The sequence below is a fragment of the Akebia trifoliata genome, chromosome 10, assembly GCF_017979445.1.
Source record: "Akebia trifoliata isolate Shusen 1 chromosome 10, ASM1797944v1, whole genome shotgun sequence".
NCBI classification, from domain to species: domain Eukaryota; kingdom Viridiplantae; phylum Streptophyta; class Magnoliopsida; order Ranunculales; family Lardizabalaceae; genus Akebia; species Akebia trifoliata.
The window spans coordinates 27740070-27760055 of record NC_141384.1 but is presented as its reverse complement, the minus strand read 5'-3'; the positions used below and the strand labels follow the sequence as shown (position 1 = coordinate 27760055).

Here is a 19986-nt window from a genome sequence, read left to right as displayed (position 1 = left end):
AATAAATGTCAATTCATCTCCAAACTAAGTGAAGGATTTTAACAGAACAGAAAACCAGAAAACAAGGATTGTGTCTCTATCTAACCATTTAAAGCAGAGCATACAAACCACAAAGTCATGCATAGTACACCAGCAATCAGTTAGTTACATACAAATGGGGGGGCTAAGCTTGCTTTGCACCCCCATTTTCGGGTGCAGATGTTAGTGGAGTGCTGGTTCCACTCTTCTAAACATTCAATCAATGTTTCATTCTGGTCTCTGTCGAAACTGGCATGGTCTGCCGAAACATTCCAAAATGGCAAAACTTTGACCATGGATAGAATAGCCATCTGAGCCCACACTAGGATTGTCCAGGGGATACAATGAGGTTCAACAACAGTTGCAACAAATTGTCAAATAAGTGATGGTTTGTGCATTTTAGTGGTTTATTACTATTTTAGATGCTCTGAGAACAAAAACAAGACATCAACATTCAAACATTGAATTTTGGAAACAAATGTTGAGACCCATTTGAGTCCACAACAACATAGCCAAAAATTCATTGTTGAGTATAAGACAAACAGATTTTAACAATAAAAACAATCAGAAAGGCATACCTTAATTGTAAGAGTTCCTCTATCCTTCTTATCTTTAATTTTTAGCATGTCAAGTGATGGTAGCAATCGCAGATCCGTCTCTTTTAGAATTCCAGGTTGCAACTCACTCAAAGGTAATTTTGCTATACCTAATCGCTTGTCTTGTCCGACATCCTCATCAAAAACCTGTTTTCAGTGTTCATATCAGCAGCATAGAAAACAAAGAGAAAATTCTCTCTTAAAATTGATAAAAAAGAAAGAGAAAGGAAACCAAACATGCTGCCTTGTGGAAATACAGTTTCAGCACTATGCACATAATGATGACTAGATTTTGACAGCATGGTTAAAGTTGTATTAATGCAGAAGAGAAGATACAAAAATAGCGAAACTTATTTCAGGATACAAGATTGAAAATATGACAGCTCACAAGGGAATTGTTAACAAGATCCTCCACTGTGATTTTAGTGGGCTCTTTTAAAAAGCAAGCATGCAAACTCTCTTATTCCAGTAAGGTATGAATCACCTAGTATTTTCCTGCATGCCTATTCATCCTGAACTCATTGCACTAACATATACCTCAGCAACTATGGCTTCAGTCATGAAGATTTACAAAGACCAGGTGAAGCATCTTTGTAAGAGGAAAACCTTTTTCAACCCCATGGACATCAGTATGATAATGGACACAACAGCTAGGAGCCTAGGATTGACACAATGCATTGGTCAAGCCATGACTTGTATCACCATACAGATACAGAATTAATCCAATAATATTTAGCTATCACTCCATAATCATCTTGATGAAGTCAGGAGAGTAAGTGAAAAACATTGCAATAGATGACATAACTATAGACAATGAGTTTGAGAAGATTTGTAAGACATGAATCAAGAAATACCGCCTAACAGCAGGTAATCCGGTGATAACAAATGGCATACAAATCATCTTTCCAAATTATATTTGGTAAACAACAGAGCTTCCTGAAATTTGTTAAATGAGCGGAACACACCCTTTTTGGGTGACTCAATCTCTACTTCTACTACAATTTAGAAAACAACATAACTACGATGGTGAAGTCATTATTTTAACAACCACATGGAAACTGTTCACATAAGGCAAGTCAAGAAATTCTTGATATAAGCTAGAAAAAAAAGTAATGGTTAATCTATTTAAGGATTCATTGAACTGAAATGACATTACTTGGATTGCAAAACACTTCTGTATAGGTGATAAATGAAGGAAAATTTGATTGAGGTGGTTTGGTCTTCTGTAATGAAAGCTGATTACAGTTGGAAGGAATGTACAAGTTGAAGGCTCTAAAAGAGTGAGAGGGAGACCAAAACAAACATGGATTGAGGTAGTGAGAGTGGATGGTAAGGCATTTGGATTGACAGAAAACATGGATTTAGTTGGAATTGAATGAAGAAACAAGATTCATTCAGCCGACCCCAAATTATTGGCGTACAGCTTTGATGATGATGTGTCTACTCGTTGATTTATGAGCTACAAAATTCAGTAATGCAAAACCATGACTAGATCTCCCTTTGTTGACCTGTAAATAAGTCTTAGGATGTTTATCAAGCAATGTGCAGCACAAAAAGTAATAGAACGTATCAGGTTCCCTATTGAGTAGGAGCTTCACAAGCAGGAGCACTTGTTGTTATTGACTAGTAGGAGCATCCTAAAATGCCAGGGTCGAAATTGAAGCAGGTTACAACAACTATTGGGTCATAACAAGAAGATTCTTGATATATATAATGTTATCTTTTTATTAAGATGACAACTGGATTGCAACCTTCATATATAAAGAATTTGTTGAGGTGGTTGTGTAAGAAAGAAATTGGAAAATGTACAAGTTGAACAAAAAGTAGGGGGACAAAACAAAATGTTGAGGTAGTGAGAGTGGATGGTAAGGGCATTTGGATTGACAGAAAACATGGATTTAGTTGGAATTGAATGAAGAAAACAAGATTCATTCAGCCGACCCCAAATTATTGGCGTACAGCTTTGATTGATGTGTCTACTCGTTGTGTCTTATGAGCTACAAAATTCAGTATGATACAAAACCATAATGCCAAATCTCCATGACTTTGTCCCTTTGACCTTACTGTGTAATAAGTCTTAGGATGTTTATCAAGCAATGCAGCACAAAAAGTAATAGAACGTATCAGGTTCCCTATTGAGTAGGAGCTTCACAAGCAGGAGCACTTGTTGTTCATTGACTAGTAGGAGCATCCTAAAATGCCAGGGTCGAAATTGAAGCAGGTTACAACAACTATTGGGGTCATGAACAAGAATGTATGTGCGTTTGGATAGTATATTAATTGTCCTCATTCCTTTTTATTAAGTATGGTGCCAACTGTTATTTGTAACCTACAATCATATAAAGATATTTGTGTGTGTGTGGGGTGTGTGTGACAGAGAAAGAAATTTTGTAGATTAAAAATGTACCAAGGCTGTAGAACAAGAAAAGTATGTTTACAATATACATATTAAAACTGTTGAAAATAATGGAAGCATTGGATTAGGTATGAGTGCATCAACGATCCAAAAATGGAATAAGAGTAAGGTGGAAAACCTCAAATATAATTGATTGTGTTTCCTTGTCTTCAGCAATCAACTCAAATGTTGCATTCCATACAGGATTGAGGTTGTTGTTGACGACCTTTGTCTTAACTTTGAATAGAGGTCGTATATACACAACCACATAAGGGTCGGATTTACCAAGCATTTCCATATTCTTTAAGTCATTTGCTTTCACCAGAGTCAATGTAATCCTCCCCTGGGGTTTGAGCTCTAACTCACTGCAAAGTTAACAAAAAAATTAAAATGTTCTCGTGAGATCGTTTGGAAGACTAACGTTCAGCTGATACCAACCATTATGGAATTGGGAGATTGATTGACAGGTGTAAATATTGTCAGTAAGCAACACGATGAAGTAAGAGAATTCATTTTCAAGACCCAAAAAAAAAACTATCACCATTCGCGAACATGAATGAGGACCTACGGTTTTATCGTGATGCCAGCATTTAATACAGGAGAGTGTTTCATCATTAAACACAAACCTATTCTGCCATCATCATCATCATTCACAATGCCCCCTATTACAACTATTAGGTCTAGTTAACACGAACCTATTCTGCCATTAAATTACATTTAGTAGCTGGAAATATATCTTTCGTCAAGCATGTGGCTTTAGACTTTTCCTTACTACTTCAATCCATGCCATTTTGCTACGTTCACTGGCCTGTACATCACCCTTGTTCTTGTTATAAATATCACAAGCTTCTGTATCAAGAAAATCTAAATCATATAAACAACCTCTCATCATGTTAACAAGGAAAATCCAGTTTCTCTTGTGCACTTGCATGCATTAATTGGAGTACAGTCTGGAACCAAAACCTTCTTTATCCTCATCACTGCCAATGTTGTTTTCACTTTTGTAACCCTAATTCTAAGGAAGTTCACAGGCACTCTGCATTATCTAGGATTGACATGTTCTTCATTAATTAAAGTGAGCTTTTTCAATCCCATGGACCTATGTACTTGTTGTTTGGTAATGAAAATAATCTCTTCACCATTCCTTCGCAAAATTCTCTACTCATCCCTTTTAGTGTATCTAATGATCTAGGTATCTAGTCTTTCTATATTATTTTTGCAAGGATAAATAATTCTCAACCTCTCTCATACCCAACTTACTGTATGAGCCATCAAACACCTTATCAGCTTATCGTTTGCCTTACTATTTTCTTTCCTTCCACTTTAGCACTATATTTTTTTGGAGATTCCCATTTCTATGTCATTTCCAAGTCTTGTATCAAACCCTCTACTGGCCTTCCAATCCGTCGACAAGTTTCTATGTGTGAATTTCTCTCCCTTCCATGAAGCTAAAATGGTTCTACAATATTGATGTTTCTTGTCTGTTATAGGGAAATGGAAGGTAGTTGTTTTAATGTTTTATTTGTTGATTAGGACAAAATTTAAAAAAAAAAGGTGGAAATAGCGTTGATAAAGTGAATTAGCAGTCTTGTACCCTCCTTTCTAATTTCAACTTGAGTTTAATAAACCATTGTCCTTAATTAGAAAAGACATTCTATAGGAACTGACACTAATTATTATTTGTCTTTTCTAAGTTCATATTGAAAAAGCAAAGACTGTGTAAGTTAACCCAATGGGTTTCGTCATATCCAAAATCAATCCTAGTTAAAGGTTCATAAACTCATTGAGCACTATACCTTTTTTTTTTTTTGCCCTTGCTATGATGAAGTTAGGTGAGTTGTCAATCATTGGCAAGTAACCATAATGTATATTGGGAGAAGGGAAAGTGAACAAGTCTTCTTATTTTTTAATAGGATTGCTCAGCAGCAAAAAGGTTTAGATTTAGCAAAGGAATGCACACAAATAGCAATGAATTAAAATAAATAAATAAATAAAATGTAGTTGTGCAGACCAGTGAACGTCAAACTAAAACTCAGATTATAAAGAAAACAAAAGAAACTGATGGATTTCATGATTACCTTGTATCCACAGGTATACCACCAATTGGAACGACTATCCTATGGGGCCATTGGAGCATATCAGTGACAATTGAATTCACAGTATCCTACCAAAGGATCATACAAACAGCAATACCAAAACTTTTAGCAGTGATTATTATATATATTTAAAAATAATTGAAATATAATTTCACATTACAAAAAAAAAACTTACATCGATCATATCTGAAAGTCCAGGGATTGCTGTTAAGCTTCCTCCAACAGCCTTCAATGTGTAATCAATTCTGGGTTTTGGCTGGATAGATGTGAGTAATTTGTATTAGTAATTTTTAATTACTGCAATCAATACAGGGTTACAATTAAAACGAAATCTATCAGTTTTACTTGGACATGGCACAATGAATATCATCTCCATTCCTAGTATATGATGTTTCAATTAAATGCACCAATGTGTAATCAATTGATAATGTCTGAACAAAAATACTCCTATCATAAATAGCAGCCCTCCCTATGATGGAATTAAATTGATTTATTTAGGGATGGCTTGGATTGGAAAAGAAGGATCCATTGAATGGTCTGAAAGAATATTAAGCTTTGTTTTGGATTATTTTCAAAATTGGAGCTCTCACTGAGCCTTTGTGAATGTTGGCTTCCTTCATTTTTCTTTGATTCCACACTATACTTCGTAATTTTAATATCTAACAAAGACAATTGTGACCTTGCAGGCTTTCCTTTATTTCTGCCTATCTACGCAACATCTTGTTAGCATTCCAATGTGGCAAGCCACAAGTTCGTAGGGGTAGGTAGAGATAATTCGTTTCTTGGTTCACTTTGGTTTCCTATGTCGGTTCGCTTGTGCGTATATATAATTCAAGTATACAAGTTACAAGTACAATTATAAAGCTAAATAGAATAAAATAAAATAAAATAATTCAAATTTTAAACATGAACAATGAAAAAAATATAATAAATTATTTGGTTCGCCGAACCCAACCAAAATTTGGTGGGTTCGTGGTTCACTTGATTTTACGAACCCAATACGAATCGTATTGTGAACTGGTTAGCTTCGTACCGGTTCGTCGTTCGGACTAGAAGCAATGAATTGGGTAACATAGGTTGAGACCGAGGGGTTGAAGTGGAGCCATCTTGTGTGCTGGATGGAATGGCAAAGGGAATTGAGAGTTTAGTTCCACATCGACTGGTTAGACGTTCAGAGCCTAGGTATTAGGCCAAGCTTAACCCTATCTAGTACAAGACATTTTAACTCATGCAGGGTAAAATCCAAAGCTGACAATATCCTACTAGTGTGGGCCAAGTGCGCTACACATTCCCTACCATTACTAGTTAAAAAAATTCTTAATAATTTTTTCAGTACAGTAAATAAGTTCACTTTGCTCAAATACTAAACTAAGTTAAATGGGTGAAATCCCCATGCCAACATATGTTGGGGTTCCAAAACTTCAATGGATCTGGTGCTACACCTCTATTTATTTCAGTTCTTTCCAGGATCACTCATAATCATAACATAAATTAAGTAATTAACATATATGTAAGTCATGAGTTCCGCTAATGTTACATTACTTGGACATGTGGCACGCCTGCTATTACTAAGTTTTAAGGTATCGACAGGTTTTTGGCATGCTAACTTATGAAAATTCGAATGTGAGCAATACATCCATACAAGAAATAAAAAATAAAAATTGATGCCTATAATAATAATTATAAATGATAGGTTTAATTGTAAAGATGGGGTTTGACCCCAGGTCTGTGGTATTGCCACACGCAAACTTCACCACCTCATCAAGATGGCACCTACATAATCCAAAAACTATTTTAGAGATCATGCTTATATGAACACTTATGACTCCCTTGAAAATAGAGAAAGCAAACAGAAAAGAGACAAAAAGAATAAGACAAAACTACTTGTCTGATCTCTGATATGAAGCATGTATTATTGAAACAAAACTACAAGGAGATCTCAGAGAGCTGATTGGAAAACCTACTTGACGAAAAGATGAAAATGTATGTCTGCAGCTAATTTAAATTATCTCATACTAGGCAAATAGTTTTTAAGAAACCAAGCATTTTTGTTTATAAAATGTGTTTACATAGTTTTGCATGGAAGGACACTTCATTTTACATGAGACACACTTGATGATATCATATGATATGATATATATAAATTATAATACATATGTATTACATATCTAAAAGTTTCGTGCCATTTTGAAAATTGTCCAAGTGCCAATAAGTACCGACACATTCCAAATGTAGAAGTGCCAAGGTTAACACTTGTTCTAGCTTTTCCAACTAAATAACCTTTGCAAAAATTATAAAATTTATATATGGCCTAGTCCTTCATCTATGATAAAACCATTACAGATCGATCCCATATAACTCATTACAACCCATATAGTATGATATACAAATATGATTACACAATAAATATACTACAAATTTCATAAGTCCAATATTTTGGGAATACTGAGGTACTTGCAACCTCAGTTGGGATTCTGACACTCCTATCCATATATATGAAACAAAAATGCTAAATAATTGAGGATAATTATATACAACTGAAGAATTATTCCAAAGATCTTGCAAGGTATGAAAATTTGTTTGCTAGGCATACCTCAGAAAGTAGAGCAACTACAACTGCGGAAATGCAAGGGATCTCTTCAGCAAGTTGGAAGATAACACGCACAACAGTGAAAATCTGAAGATCCTTCAACTGCAATAGATACAATAAACCAAACATCAAGCAGTCAAGCCAAAAAGCTTTTATATACCAACATGGATTGTAAAAATGAAATCAACGTAATCTTGTATCTAAACAAACCAGTGGCAACTATTCATCCCAACTGACATTACTAAGCATGAAAGACTTTGAATACCTAAACATTCAAAATAGTTGATGCACAGACCTGAATGGGTATTGAAGCAACAAGGGCTGCTTCCACACCAAGAATGATGCTTGGATCACCACCCCATCTGAAGTCAATGTCCATTGTGATTTGACCTTTCTTAAGGCTCTGAACACGAATACCTACATTATTTCAACCATTATTCAGTGCACCGTCCACACAAAAGATGTATTACATAAAAAATAGAAGTTACAAATGCAATCTAGAAATTGCCTAGTGACAAAAATGAATGGATCAATACATAATAAAAATTGCAATGATTTCCTGACTTCATTACCCAAGGAGAAAAAAGAATGAAGCAAACAAGTGAAAATGACGCAACTATCAACCTTATCTTATGAATCCGGAAGCAAAAAAAAAGGACTGATTGCGATTAAGAAGTATTCCCAAGTCCTAACAATAAGAAAGCTGAAGTAAACTGGTCTCAACCAGAGTAAAATTTGGGTTCGTTGGGCAAGACTAACATGATGCACAAGAGTGGATTGTTGGAGCACGTTAGTGGTTTTTTAACCAAACTTACAATTGGAAAAAACATAGCTTTAGACACTTTTCAGAGGAAAAAAAATTTAACTTTTGGTTCCCACTACTTTGGTGATGAGCCATTTTTATACTTTTGGATAGGTAAAGGTATTCTTATGCTAAAAAGGAATAAAAGGGGAGGTTGAGAGACCAGAGACCTACCTAATTACAAGAGGGAGTAAAAAAACCTATTTACAAGTTATACACAGACTCCACATTTAAAAATACACCTTCAAATTCTGTAAAGACCTTACCCCACCCCTCCAAAATAATAATAATAATAAGAAGAAATAAAAAGCCCATAATACTAATTAAAACCTCTTGAAGACAATGCTCCTTTCCACGTTTCTTTCTTTCCAAAGGCCCCAAAGAACATCAAAAAGGGTAATTGACCACAAAATCCTCTCTTTGGTGCAATCCTTTGATTTTCTAACTATGAAAGAGGATCTTGACAGAGTTTCAAAAGCACCAGTGATGGGGACATCAAATATTGAAGAGTAGATTTTAGTTTTTATTTAATTTTCTATTTTAGGGATTTAATTTTATGTTTTTTGGACTTATTTTGATATTTTATTAGCCTATGATGTTAGAATAGGTGTTAGGGGGCAATTTGGTAACTTTATAATGAGTTTTCATAGGCTAAAAATTTATGGGAAATAAAGTTACGGGATTGGGACATAAATGACAGTTCTGCTTTTGTTTTATTTACAACCATTGGATCTCCTCATTTTAGTTGGATAGTTGAGATTAGATTTAGGTTTTAGAAAACATTATAAATACTTGCTTTTTACTGTAATTTTCTTCAATATATATGATGAATAAAAAGAAAGCTTGGGCTTGATCTTCCCAACAATAGGTGTGGTGGGAGGCCATTTTAGAGTGAATCCAATATAACATTCTTTTCTTCTAATCTTTATTTTTCTTTTCTATTCTTTTGTTTTTTTCTTGATTTTCTTTTAGTTCCTTGTTCTCGATTTTCTTGATTCTTGATTATTGAAACCTACAAATCTCAACTCTTAATCCTTTTCCTCATTTTCTTTAACCCTTATTTTACTAATCTCTTTTCCAAATCTTCAACCCTAAATCCTTTCCTTACCCTGCAAACATTTAACCATTTTCATTGGGATTGTGGTAATACTTACAATCATTATTTTCATTTTACCTTTTGGATTTACCCAATCCTAAACCAAATTCCCTAAACACCCCCCCCCCCCCCCATATTTTCTTATCTCCCCTCATCGTCCTGCATCAACCAGGGGACATGAAAGGGAGACAAAAATGAACCCAATTCTCTTTAAAAGGTACAATGGATGAAGAGGTGGTTGATCAGCTCACCACTCATTTTTTTTTAATAAGTAAAACTTGCACTAAAATAACAGCAGGGTGGCTGAGACGATCAGCCTAGAACAAGAACAACATATAAGAATTACATCGAGGAAAAAAAATCTCTAAATTCACCACTCATTCTGCATAAATAACAAAAAATTCAGGGAAATGATACCCTATGCAATAATATGATCAGTGGTAAGAATGTTGCTCAAAGAAGCTGGCAAAAAAAAAAAGACAAACCTTAGAAGGAACTATGATAGACCATCTAGACTTTGGAGGGAAAGGGAAGAGTAGTTAAGCAGATATATCAAAAACAATTTGAAGCAACTTGGTTAGTAAAAACTCATTCAATAAATTTATTTTCCTTGCTTTGAATATTTAAATATTTAGCCTCTTTCTCTCCTTGTCCTATGAATTGCATAGGATATGTTAAGAGGCTGGTGAACTCATTAAGAATACAATACATATAAGAATATTCATTGTCTAGCACTCCTAAATCTTTGGGTAGCAGATTTTCCTCATCAGCAAAATCAAAATTTCTAGCCTGAGAAAAGGCATGGCACGGTTAGCAAACAGAGCTTGAGGATGAAGCAGTTTATTCTATCAGGTTGGTCCCATCTCTTCTAGTTGTTTGGTTAACAAGAGTTGGATCCAACATTCCATGGACTCTAGCACGACACTTCCGAATTTTTTTCTCTTTCCTCATTGCAAGATATTGACCATCCTTTGTCATAGAGCTATGAGTTCTAACCTTCCACTTGAAATTATATCTATGGTAACAATACAATACAAATTAATATATTATTTCCTTATTATTTATAAAACAGTCTCATAAGTCTAAAGATATAAAATATAATGGCAAATCCATGAATCCTATAATTTGGGGTTTAAAGAATCTGACCCTTTCCACCTGCAACATAGTTGACAACTTGTTGACCACGAGGATTGATTTTTTTTTTTTTCTTTTAAATAAGAACAAACATAGAAAATGATTTTTAAGTAGTTTGAAATTGGTAATCAATTGAAGAAGCAAAATAAGAGACAATGACTTGTAGCACGGAGTGCAAAGTACACCAAGACTGCATGCAGCCCTTCAATCCCATTCAACATAGAAAACTCACTACAATGAAGCTTTGAATCCACATACTACAAGTTGAAAAATACAATTGCCAACAACCACGATAATAAAGGACTGTTTGGGAAGAAAAAAAATAAATAAATAACACTTTTTTGGGGGGAGGGGGAGGGGGAGGGAGAGGGGGGGGGGGAGAGAGAGAGGGAGAGAGAGAGAGAGAGAGATGTCAGAGACTTCAACCAAAAGATTTATTTAGAAAACTTCAACATTTATGGTTTTAAAACCTGGTATTTGAGATTGGTACCCACCGATTCAAGTCATCTCAGGTGAGCCAAACCATTCCAAACTGAGTTGAATAGTTTAAAAATCATTTGAATGCATACATTTCAAAATTATTTTTTTATAAACTGGATAATAGATGCTGTATTAACAAATCTTATTTTATAATTAACACAAGCATTTAAAATCTTTAAATAATCATTTATATATTACAAAAACACCAAAACCAATTCAAACAGTCAACTCAGCCAAGTTCTTAAAAAAGCAGATGAGTTTTCCAAAAAAATTGTAAGATTTGACTTGCTTTGAGGTGCCCAATTCACATAGAGTATGTCAATTGGTCTTGGACGAGTCAAAGTTTTAAAACCATGCTAATAGCAAACAAAGCAAATGCAAAACTTGTACTTCTTGTCCACTCTCCAGATATGTAAGTATAAAAAGAGAATCAAGATATGGAAAGCACTAATGACTACCCTTCTCTCCCTAGTTCCTTCTATTACAAAAACGTCTTCCCTTCAAAATATTGAATAGAAGATTGTCAAACTAACCTTCAATCTTGGGTGCCACTGTTCCAAGAGACAGTTTACTGAATTTTAGTGAAGTAATTCCTGGAGGTCGATATTCTTCCAATAGAGGTTCAACCGATTCTTTTATGACCAATTCTGCTGCCTGAGAACAAGAAAATTCTATCAAACTAAAATTTATTAAATTTAAGAACCAGAAGCAGGCAAAACCCTGGAAAACCATAGGGCTCAAAAACATCAATATGAATGTACCTCAGGGTTTTTTTAATTTTTTTCCAGCTCAGATATGGTAGAAATTCCTTTTTTTTTTATAAGTAAGATAAAAGTAAAGAAAAAAAGAAAAGATGGGGAGGTCGACGTAACCTGCCCACAAAGTACAAGTAAATTATGTAGCCTCTAAGTTACAAATCCCATCCCATCTAACTAGAAAATCCTCAAAAAACACTCAAATTCCTTGAAAGTTTTTCCCCAGTAAAACATAAAACCCAGCACCGAGAAAAGAATGTCCAATAAATAACATATATCATCTAAAGATGATGACTTCAGCAAATATAAAAATAGAAACTGAAGAAAGTCTTGATAAATAAGTACGAAAGTTATCAAGAAGTCAGTGTTACTATTAAAGAATAATACAGCTCTTGTCCTGAAAATTTTCACCATGAACATTAGTGCTGCTAACAGACCAATCCATGAAAAGGACACAAGATTTAAAAGAAAAATATAAAATTGCCGTCGGGCAACTTGCACATTCTTTTTTTGATTGATAAAGAAAATAAGCTTACATCAGCAACAAAGGGCCACATTTTGCTCAGTAGCTTGTTTAGCCATTTCACCTGAAAGAGGCAATATATTAGAAAAAAAAACATAATGATGAATAATACTTAGATTATTAATAAGTTCAAATAATTCAAGGAGAACCATTCACACTATATAAAGCAACATTCAGAACCATCAAATTCCAGGATTTTTTTTCAGACGGGATTCTATTTGTGATGCTTAGTTATTTTGTATTTGTTTTGGTTTTCTCTTTTCTTTCCCTTGTATGGGGGTTATCTCAGCCTCCTTCTTTCTTTTTCCTCTTTTAATAAAATTATTATACCTCAAAAAAAGAATGGGCTAGAGATTTAACACAAAAAAAAAAAAAAAAAATGGAAAAAAAAAAAAGAAAGAAAGAAAGAAAAAAATGTGACTGTCCAAGAGGTAGCTGTATCTAGGCAGATTTTGTCTTTTGGCAGGGTGACATTGGTGCCGCACCTTCAAGTTGTTTATGGCCAGTATTCCTCCAAAATAAGTTACAGACAAGCTCATGGAAAAAGATTCATTTGAGGACTTGAGGTTTCAAAGGAACTTGAAAATTTTCTTGCTTGGACATGTTTCTACAACACAAAGACTAGCAGAAGCTGAAAACAATATTTCCAACTCCAATCAATTGACTTAAGTCTGTTAAAGTTTTGGTAGGTTGAAGTCAAGTACAAGTTATTCTCATAGTAAGAAAGAAGCTAATTAAATAATAAAGGGAATGAAAAGTTCACATAAAAATGAGCACATGCAGATGTCAGTAAGTTAAATGGTTAATGAAGCCAACATGCCACAGTAGTCTGGGAACGAAATGACCTTTGGGTTTGTCTAATATGCACATAAAATTGTTGGTAACGCCCAAAGTCCATAGAGGTGTACTTATGTCAAAGAAGGGAAACTGAGACATGGGAAAGAAGTTTAACAGCTCAAGGTGAAAAAAGTTGCAAATTTCCAACAATAATTTGATCAAGAAACTTAAATATTTATTATGATACTTGGACAGCTCGCGAGTCTCCTCTAGTCTTCTATATACGACAAGCAAGACAACAAGATTGCTATGGCTCATAACATTCTAAGCATTGGTCTCAAGGTTCCAAAAACACGGCTTCATTTTCTACGAACCATCAAACTTTAATTAGCAAGTTTGTAGTTAATATTGAAGGGGAGAAAATTCAGTTTCATCCCTTGTTTTGGAGCCAAACTAGTTCAATCTTCATTAAAATGCAATCAAACGAATGATGCGAACCTGTGAACAAGCCCTTGTTTGGGAGCCATACGAGTTCAATATTCATTAATATACAATCAAACCAGTGATGTGAATTTGACCCTATGAACAAGTGCTAGACAGTTGCCATGTTTGCTTACAAATTACACCAACTTAATTTCAATAATACCAAAGCCAATCAAACCAATAAATATACTTCACCACCAACATCTTATAGGACATTTTGATATTGTTGATCAGCTAACATAGAAAATGATGTTCCAAGTCAAGGTTCACTTGCTCTCTTAGGTGAATGTACGACTTAAAGACTAGATCCCTAACTCAGTCGGCAGTGAGATTAACACATCTCAAACGATTGAATTCAAGACAATATGAGATGCTCCAAGATGCAATAAATGATTAAACTATCTAAAAAATAATAAGATCAGGAAAAAAGTAAATGGAAAACTACACAAAGATTTCCCAAAAAAAAAAAAAATTCATGCATGCAAGATAAACAGTAAAGGTCCGTTTGAGTTCTCATGTTGTCCACCCCGTCCCCCAAATGGGGGGAAAAGGGAAGAAAGAAAAAAGAAACGAACAAACAAGAAGGGAACAGAGCCTCTTTTGGGTACATCTAAAGAGTAGGCCATGAAGTACCTTGTTTTGGATATGCCATGCGCAGGGCATAAGGAATATGACACGCGTTAGACGTCTTTGGATAAATGAAAAGTAGGTTTTTCTTGCACTTTTTTTAATTCTTCTCTTATGGAATATTGGAAGCAAGAGACATGTAAAGATTTAGAGATATCAACACATCACTTTGGATAAAGGTACCTCTCTAGACTCAATTCCCCTACTTCGTGTTTTACTATTAGAACTTAGAACAACCTTTAGTTGAAATTTAAGCTCACCTTACCACCTCTACCCAAACAAGAAAATTTTATTTTAAGTTAAAACACGCAGTCGTCTTAGTGTTTTGCTTCATATGGATGATCCTTACCAGGCAATAATTGCCAAATGTAATGAGACATGGGCGAGATAGTGAGAATCACAAGTCCCATACATTTATTGCCTCGATCCCTAGTGTCGATAGGTTTCGATATTGGCCAAAACTTGCAACCATGAGAGAGCATAAGAATCACATGGGCGAGAAAGTGCTAATTACAAGTCACCCGTACATCCTGCCTCAATCCCTAGTAGCAATCATAGTTAGCAATTTGGAATATGACAAACATTTAGTAATGTGAATCCCAAGTATAATTTAGGTTTGAAAATTAAAATATTAATAAAAAATTGGAAAACAACAAAGATCAACATGAAAATAATTAGAGTATAAATCGAGCTTAAGTTCAAAATTTTGATTAAAAGTTCAGATATTTTGACTATGATGGTGCTTAAAAACTTATCAAATCCAATAACTAGGAATCAATAATGGAAAATGGTCAAATCTCATTAGTCACTGAACACTTTGTGTCCAACAAAGTTGCACTCTAGAAGAAACCTAGTGCATAGTGTGATATGAGACCAGAAAAGTTTAGTATCTTCGGATTTTTTGGCCTTAGAGCCTCACACTCTCTCTCCAAATGTCTTGTGTCCTCTAATTTCTTTAAATGGTAGTTTCTTTATCGTTTTTAAGTAAAGCATTAATTTATTTTATCTCCATTATGACTATAGCAAAGCAGAAGATACAAGGATTAAATGGTGCAGAGAAAAAACAAAGCGAGGAGAAAGAGATCTAGAGTAGAGAGGGCAAGGAAGCACCAATGTTGGATTGCCGCCTGATTTATGGGGGACAAAGATGGGTCATATAGTATTATAGATAACAAATAAGAGAGAGGGATCGAAAGACGGTGCTTTTCTTTCTTATTCTTTTTCGTAAGCATGATTTAACAATCGTTGTTATCATGACTTAATTGTGATACATAAATGATTTGTTATTCTTTTTTGCATCATGCAATCATGTGGCCAAATGTACTACTTTAAATGTTCGTATGATTGGCGAATTAAATGCAATTTAATCCCGATTTTACTAACTATGATGGCAATACATCTTGATATCAACCGAAATCCAAAACCATGAAAGAGTGAAGAGAACTAATGAATTTCCTAGCTCCAACATTTTTTAGAAAAATATCAATGGACTTTTTTGACAAATATGCATAGGTTTTACTGTAGTCCCATGCATAGGAGTATAGAAGAAGATTTGTACCTTAGAAAAGAGGAGGTTGTTTTAGCAATTTACCACATTAAGTTAGGGCATAAAGGGGAAAAACGGAGTTTCTTTTTTTAGGAGCCAAACAAAGTCTACTTTTGAATAGAGTTAATTCCCTCATGCACATTGCTTCTAGGTTGCATGCCATTTCAATGCATTGCATACATGTTTTTTGTGGAAAGTGCACAGATTCATGTACGTCGCCGATAAAAGCAAGAAAGATGAATTATATAGAGTACTCATTTATGTATGTAATATATGAATAATATATGCTTTTGAGCTCTCTTTGAATCGACAAAGATAGTGGACATCTAGACTACTTCTCTCTGTTAACATATTTCTTTCAATGCTATCTTGATAATGCTTTACTTTATTTCATTTTATAGCATTATTATTCGCTATAATCCATTTAACAATTTCTATTGGTTGTTCGTCCACCCAGGTTATTGTTATCCATTTCATATAACTTGGACTTTCTTTTATAGGTATAGGTTTAGCAAATGAACCTAGGACGTGGGAACAACACTCCATACGTTTTACCACTAAGCTAAGTTGGCACTTCAAATAACTTGAGCTTTTGTTAGGTTTTCATGCCTAACTTACGGATCCAATTTCTCTTGTTCCTTGGTAATTAAAGAAACATGTTAACCTCAATATTGTGCTGACTCGTATCAATTTCTCTACTAACAAAATAAGCCAACATACATCACTATAATAAATTGCAGATTTATTCTAATAGACTAATTACAAGTTTATCAAAGTTCTTTCGTAACTGTAGTAAAATGCTAAGCATGTTGCATCAAAAGGGCTAATACCAAATCAAGAGATTAGAATGGAATTTGGTTGAACTAAAAACAAGCATAGTCATCAAGTCGCACTTTGGGAATAAGTCAGCAAGGGAAATTTTCAAAAACTTCAATAAAATAAAATAAAATAAAAAATGGGGAAAACGTCGAGTTAGGGTTTGGGCTGTGTAATTGATCCTACAAAGTAGTATTCTCATATTCTATCATTAAATCTTATATTAAAATGACAATAATAAATCACCAAATCCTATATTGATATTATCCATGCATCCCCATAAAGTAAGCACAAGTCCAAAACACATTCAAGGTTTATATTGTTCAAAATAAATTAAAAAAATGATTACCATCATGAATCCAGGTTAGGATTCATCAACTGGTCAAAATGGTCAAAATCAATATTATACTCATTATCTGACGCTTCATCAGTAACATTGTCACTATCATCTTCATCAAGGTCATGTCCTCTTATTAGTACATCAAGGTCATCTTTCGTTTTTCCCAATTTAATCGCAAACTTCGTGGTTTAATTATGAAAATCGTAAAAGTCGCAACTAATTGAAAAATTTGTGATTAAATTGGGGAAGGAAAAAAGTAATGATTTAATCACAATTTCTTCAATACGTTGCAGAATTTGGTGACTATGCAAACAAGAAAGTTAAAAGTAGAAATCTAAAGCCTAAGTAAATCAAAATCAAAATCTCATCATATGCAGAAAGGCTATAGTTCTAGCAAACCACCATGATAATTTGCAAATTTAAACAACTACCAGTTTCCATCCCAACATCAATTTTAACAATTTGACTAATTAAATGATTTTAGGATCCTATAAATATCATGACCATAAATAAAAACACTTAACCTGTTCAAACACAGGGAAGGATATCCATTCAGGATAATTATCACCACAAATTTTCTTCAAATCATCTCTGTTAAGGGACCCGAGAAGCTTTATATCAACTGCCTGTAGAAGATAGAATCAACAACGATGTAGAAAAGTCAGTCCAAGAAATAAACTACCTTTGTTGATAGCTTAAAGAAGATCACCTAGAAAATTTCATCCTAAATTGAAACAAGAATAGATATTATTTTTTTCTAATTGACCAAATTTTCCAAGACTAATATCTCATTTGAATCTCCATCTCTACGCCAAAACCTTCTTCTGCCACGAAAACGGAGATATAAACATACACAATTCACTAAAATAGGTTTGGAAATCTAACGAATTTTTCCACGATTAACAATTGAAAGTAGTTTCCAAGAGATCATGGAAGAAACCTAGAAACGTTTCTACTCGATTTCTTCGGAAATTGTTGAAAATTTTCAATAGTTGAATTAACTTCCAAATTAAATTGCTTCTACTGTGTTCACACTTCACAGTTACAGAGATCAAAGCGGACCAGATTATATTTAACAAAGATCTCTTTTGGTCTCATTTACATCTCTCTTCAAAAAAATTATAGGTTTTCTAACCAGAATTTGAAAACAAACAATTAATCGAAGATTTCTAATAGATCAAAACGAAATAAAATAAAAAATTAAGAGTACCTTAGCGATGCGTTGTGTGCTTCGATAGCGCATCATATGGCACCAAGCAGCCATTATAGCAATCCCGACAAGAGTCCCCATTATAATTCCAGTAATCAAACCCATCTTCTTCGACTAATTTACGAAACAAATTCTCCCAATACAGACGAATTTCGGATTTGTCTGAGAGATTCGATCGATAGGACCTAAGAAACGAATCGATATCTCATCGCTTTTCCGTTACTTTCTTATTCTTTCGCTCGTTATCGAGAAGAGGAAGAAAGGATCATTTATGTTTCGGGTCATCTAGGCCAACTGGCCAAGACGACTCTCGCCATTCAATTTTACATTTAATTCAAAAAAAAATATTTAGGATGGTTTAGACTTGGCCCTCCAGGTTTTGATTAATATTAAAGATACCCCTGTGGTTTCCTTTTGACCTAAGTTTTGTATGTTAGACTCATAATATTACCTAAATACCCTTGACTTCAACTTCTAACCAAAACCATTTCGGCGTGTTCAATTGCATGGATTGTCATTTTCCATGGAATATGAAATTCATGGGAAAATGGGTAACATGGAGAGAGAAAGAGAGAAGTCATTGACGGTAATGGTGGTTGCGACGACAATGGTGGTGGTGGTGGTAAAGAATAAGTATATTAGGATTTCTATTTTGGGGGTGAAAATTAATTGTGGATTTTATCTTTCCAAGGATATTATTTTCCTATAGGTAGAGGTGAAAAAAATAAAATCCACCCTTTGCAAAACTTTTGAATGAGGGTTGAAATCCGTTTTTCATTGAAAAAATCAATCAAACATGAGAAAAATAATATATATATGAAAAATAGATTTCCCACCTATTTTTTATGTGCAATCAAACATACTCATTGTTGTTTTTTTTTATTATAAAGGTATCTGGGCTAGTTTGCGCACACCAACTATTCCCTCCTCCCTAAACAAGGCTTGCGAAACAGGATTTTAACCCTACGGTCCATGGTTATTGATATTAGTAGCCGGTAAGAATCTAACTTGAGACCACAAGGGAAACACACCCCTTGACCCCGAAGTGCTACCACTCAGCCACCCATCTGGTGGTTAACATACTCATTGTTAATTTATTATTGAACGTCTTCTTCAATGTGTCTTAGAAAATGTACATAAAAATCTAAAGTAGAAGAGTGGGAAGAAGATTAATGAGGAGATAGTGAGAGAGATGGTCGTTGGTAATAGCAATGGCTGTCGACAATACTAGTGGTGGTGAAGAAGAAGAATAAGATATTAGGATTTTGTAATTTGGGAGTGGATATGAGTTATAAAATATGAACCTAGGTAGGTCTTTTGGATGAGGGTAAAAATCCTTTTTCTATGGAAAAATCAATCAAATACAACAAAAATATGTTTTTTCTTGAAAAATAGATTTTCCATCAATTTTACATCAACAATCAAACACATTAAAAATATAAAAAATAAAAAATAAAATCACCTCCCAATTATTAATTTTTATAGTAAATTATTTTAATTTTCTTTTTTATAGTAAATTATTTTTAATCAAATTAGTATTATTTTCAATCCAACACCTTCGATATCTTGTAAAATCAAATTTGTTTTCTTGCCTAAATTCTATTTATCTTCTAGTTTTCTAAAATCTTATCATATACTTAAGTTTTAAGATTTTAAAATGTAAAAAAGAGTAACAAACTTCTAGTTGAGATTGAATATTAAG

General features: G+C 34.0%; 1 protein-coding gene across 1 annotated transcript; it reads right to left on the bottom strand.

The window, feature by feature from the left end:
- Positions 1-551: 551 nt before the first annotated feature.
- Positions 552-18590, bottom strand: NTMC2T4 (Calcium-dependent lipid-binding (CaLB domain) family protein). Its single transcript, XM_086456948.1, has 10 exons — positions 18285-18590; positions 17599-17700; positions 12499-12549; positions 11741-11861; positions 7991-8112; positions 7699-7797; positions 5281-5361; positions 5088-5173; positions 3149-3374; positions 552-761 (listed from the first exon to the last, which is right to left on the bottom strand). Exons 1-10 carry the CDS (start codon positions 18387-18389, stop codon positions 567-569), a joined length of 1188 nt encoding a protein of 395 aa, XP_086313074.1. The 5' UTR covers positions 18390-18590; the 3' UTR covers positions 552-566.
- Between the last annotated feature and the right edge of the window lie 1396 nt (positions 18591-19986).

Excerpts from the sequence above, each read along its gene's own strand:
- NTMC2T4 (XM_086456948.1), bottom strand. The coding sequence starts at position 18,389 with ATGGGTTTGATTACTGGAATTATAATGGGGACTCTTGTCGGGATTGCT. Across the intron at positions 12,550-17,598 it reads CCTTCCCTGTGTTTGAACAG|GTGAAATGGCTAAACAAGCT; the intron begins GTTAAGTGTTTT and ends TGCCTCTTTCAG. Across the intron at positions 8,113-11,740 it reads AGTGGCACCCAAGATTGAAG|GTATTCGTGTTCAGAGCCTT; the intron begins GTTAGTTTGACA and ends GAAATAATGTAG.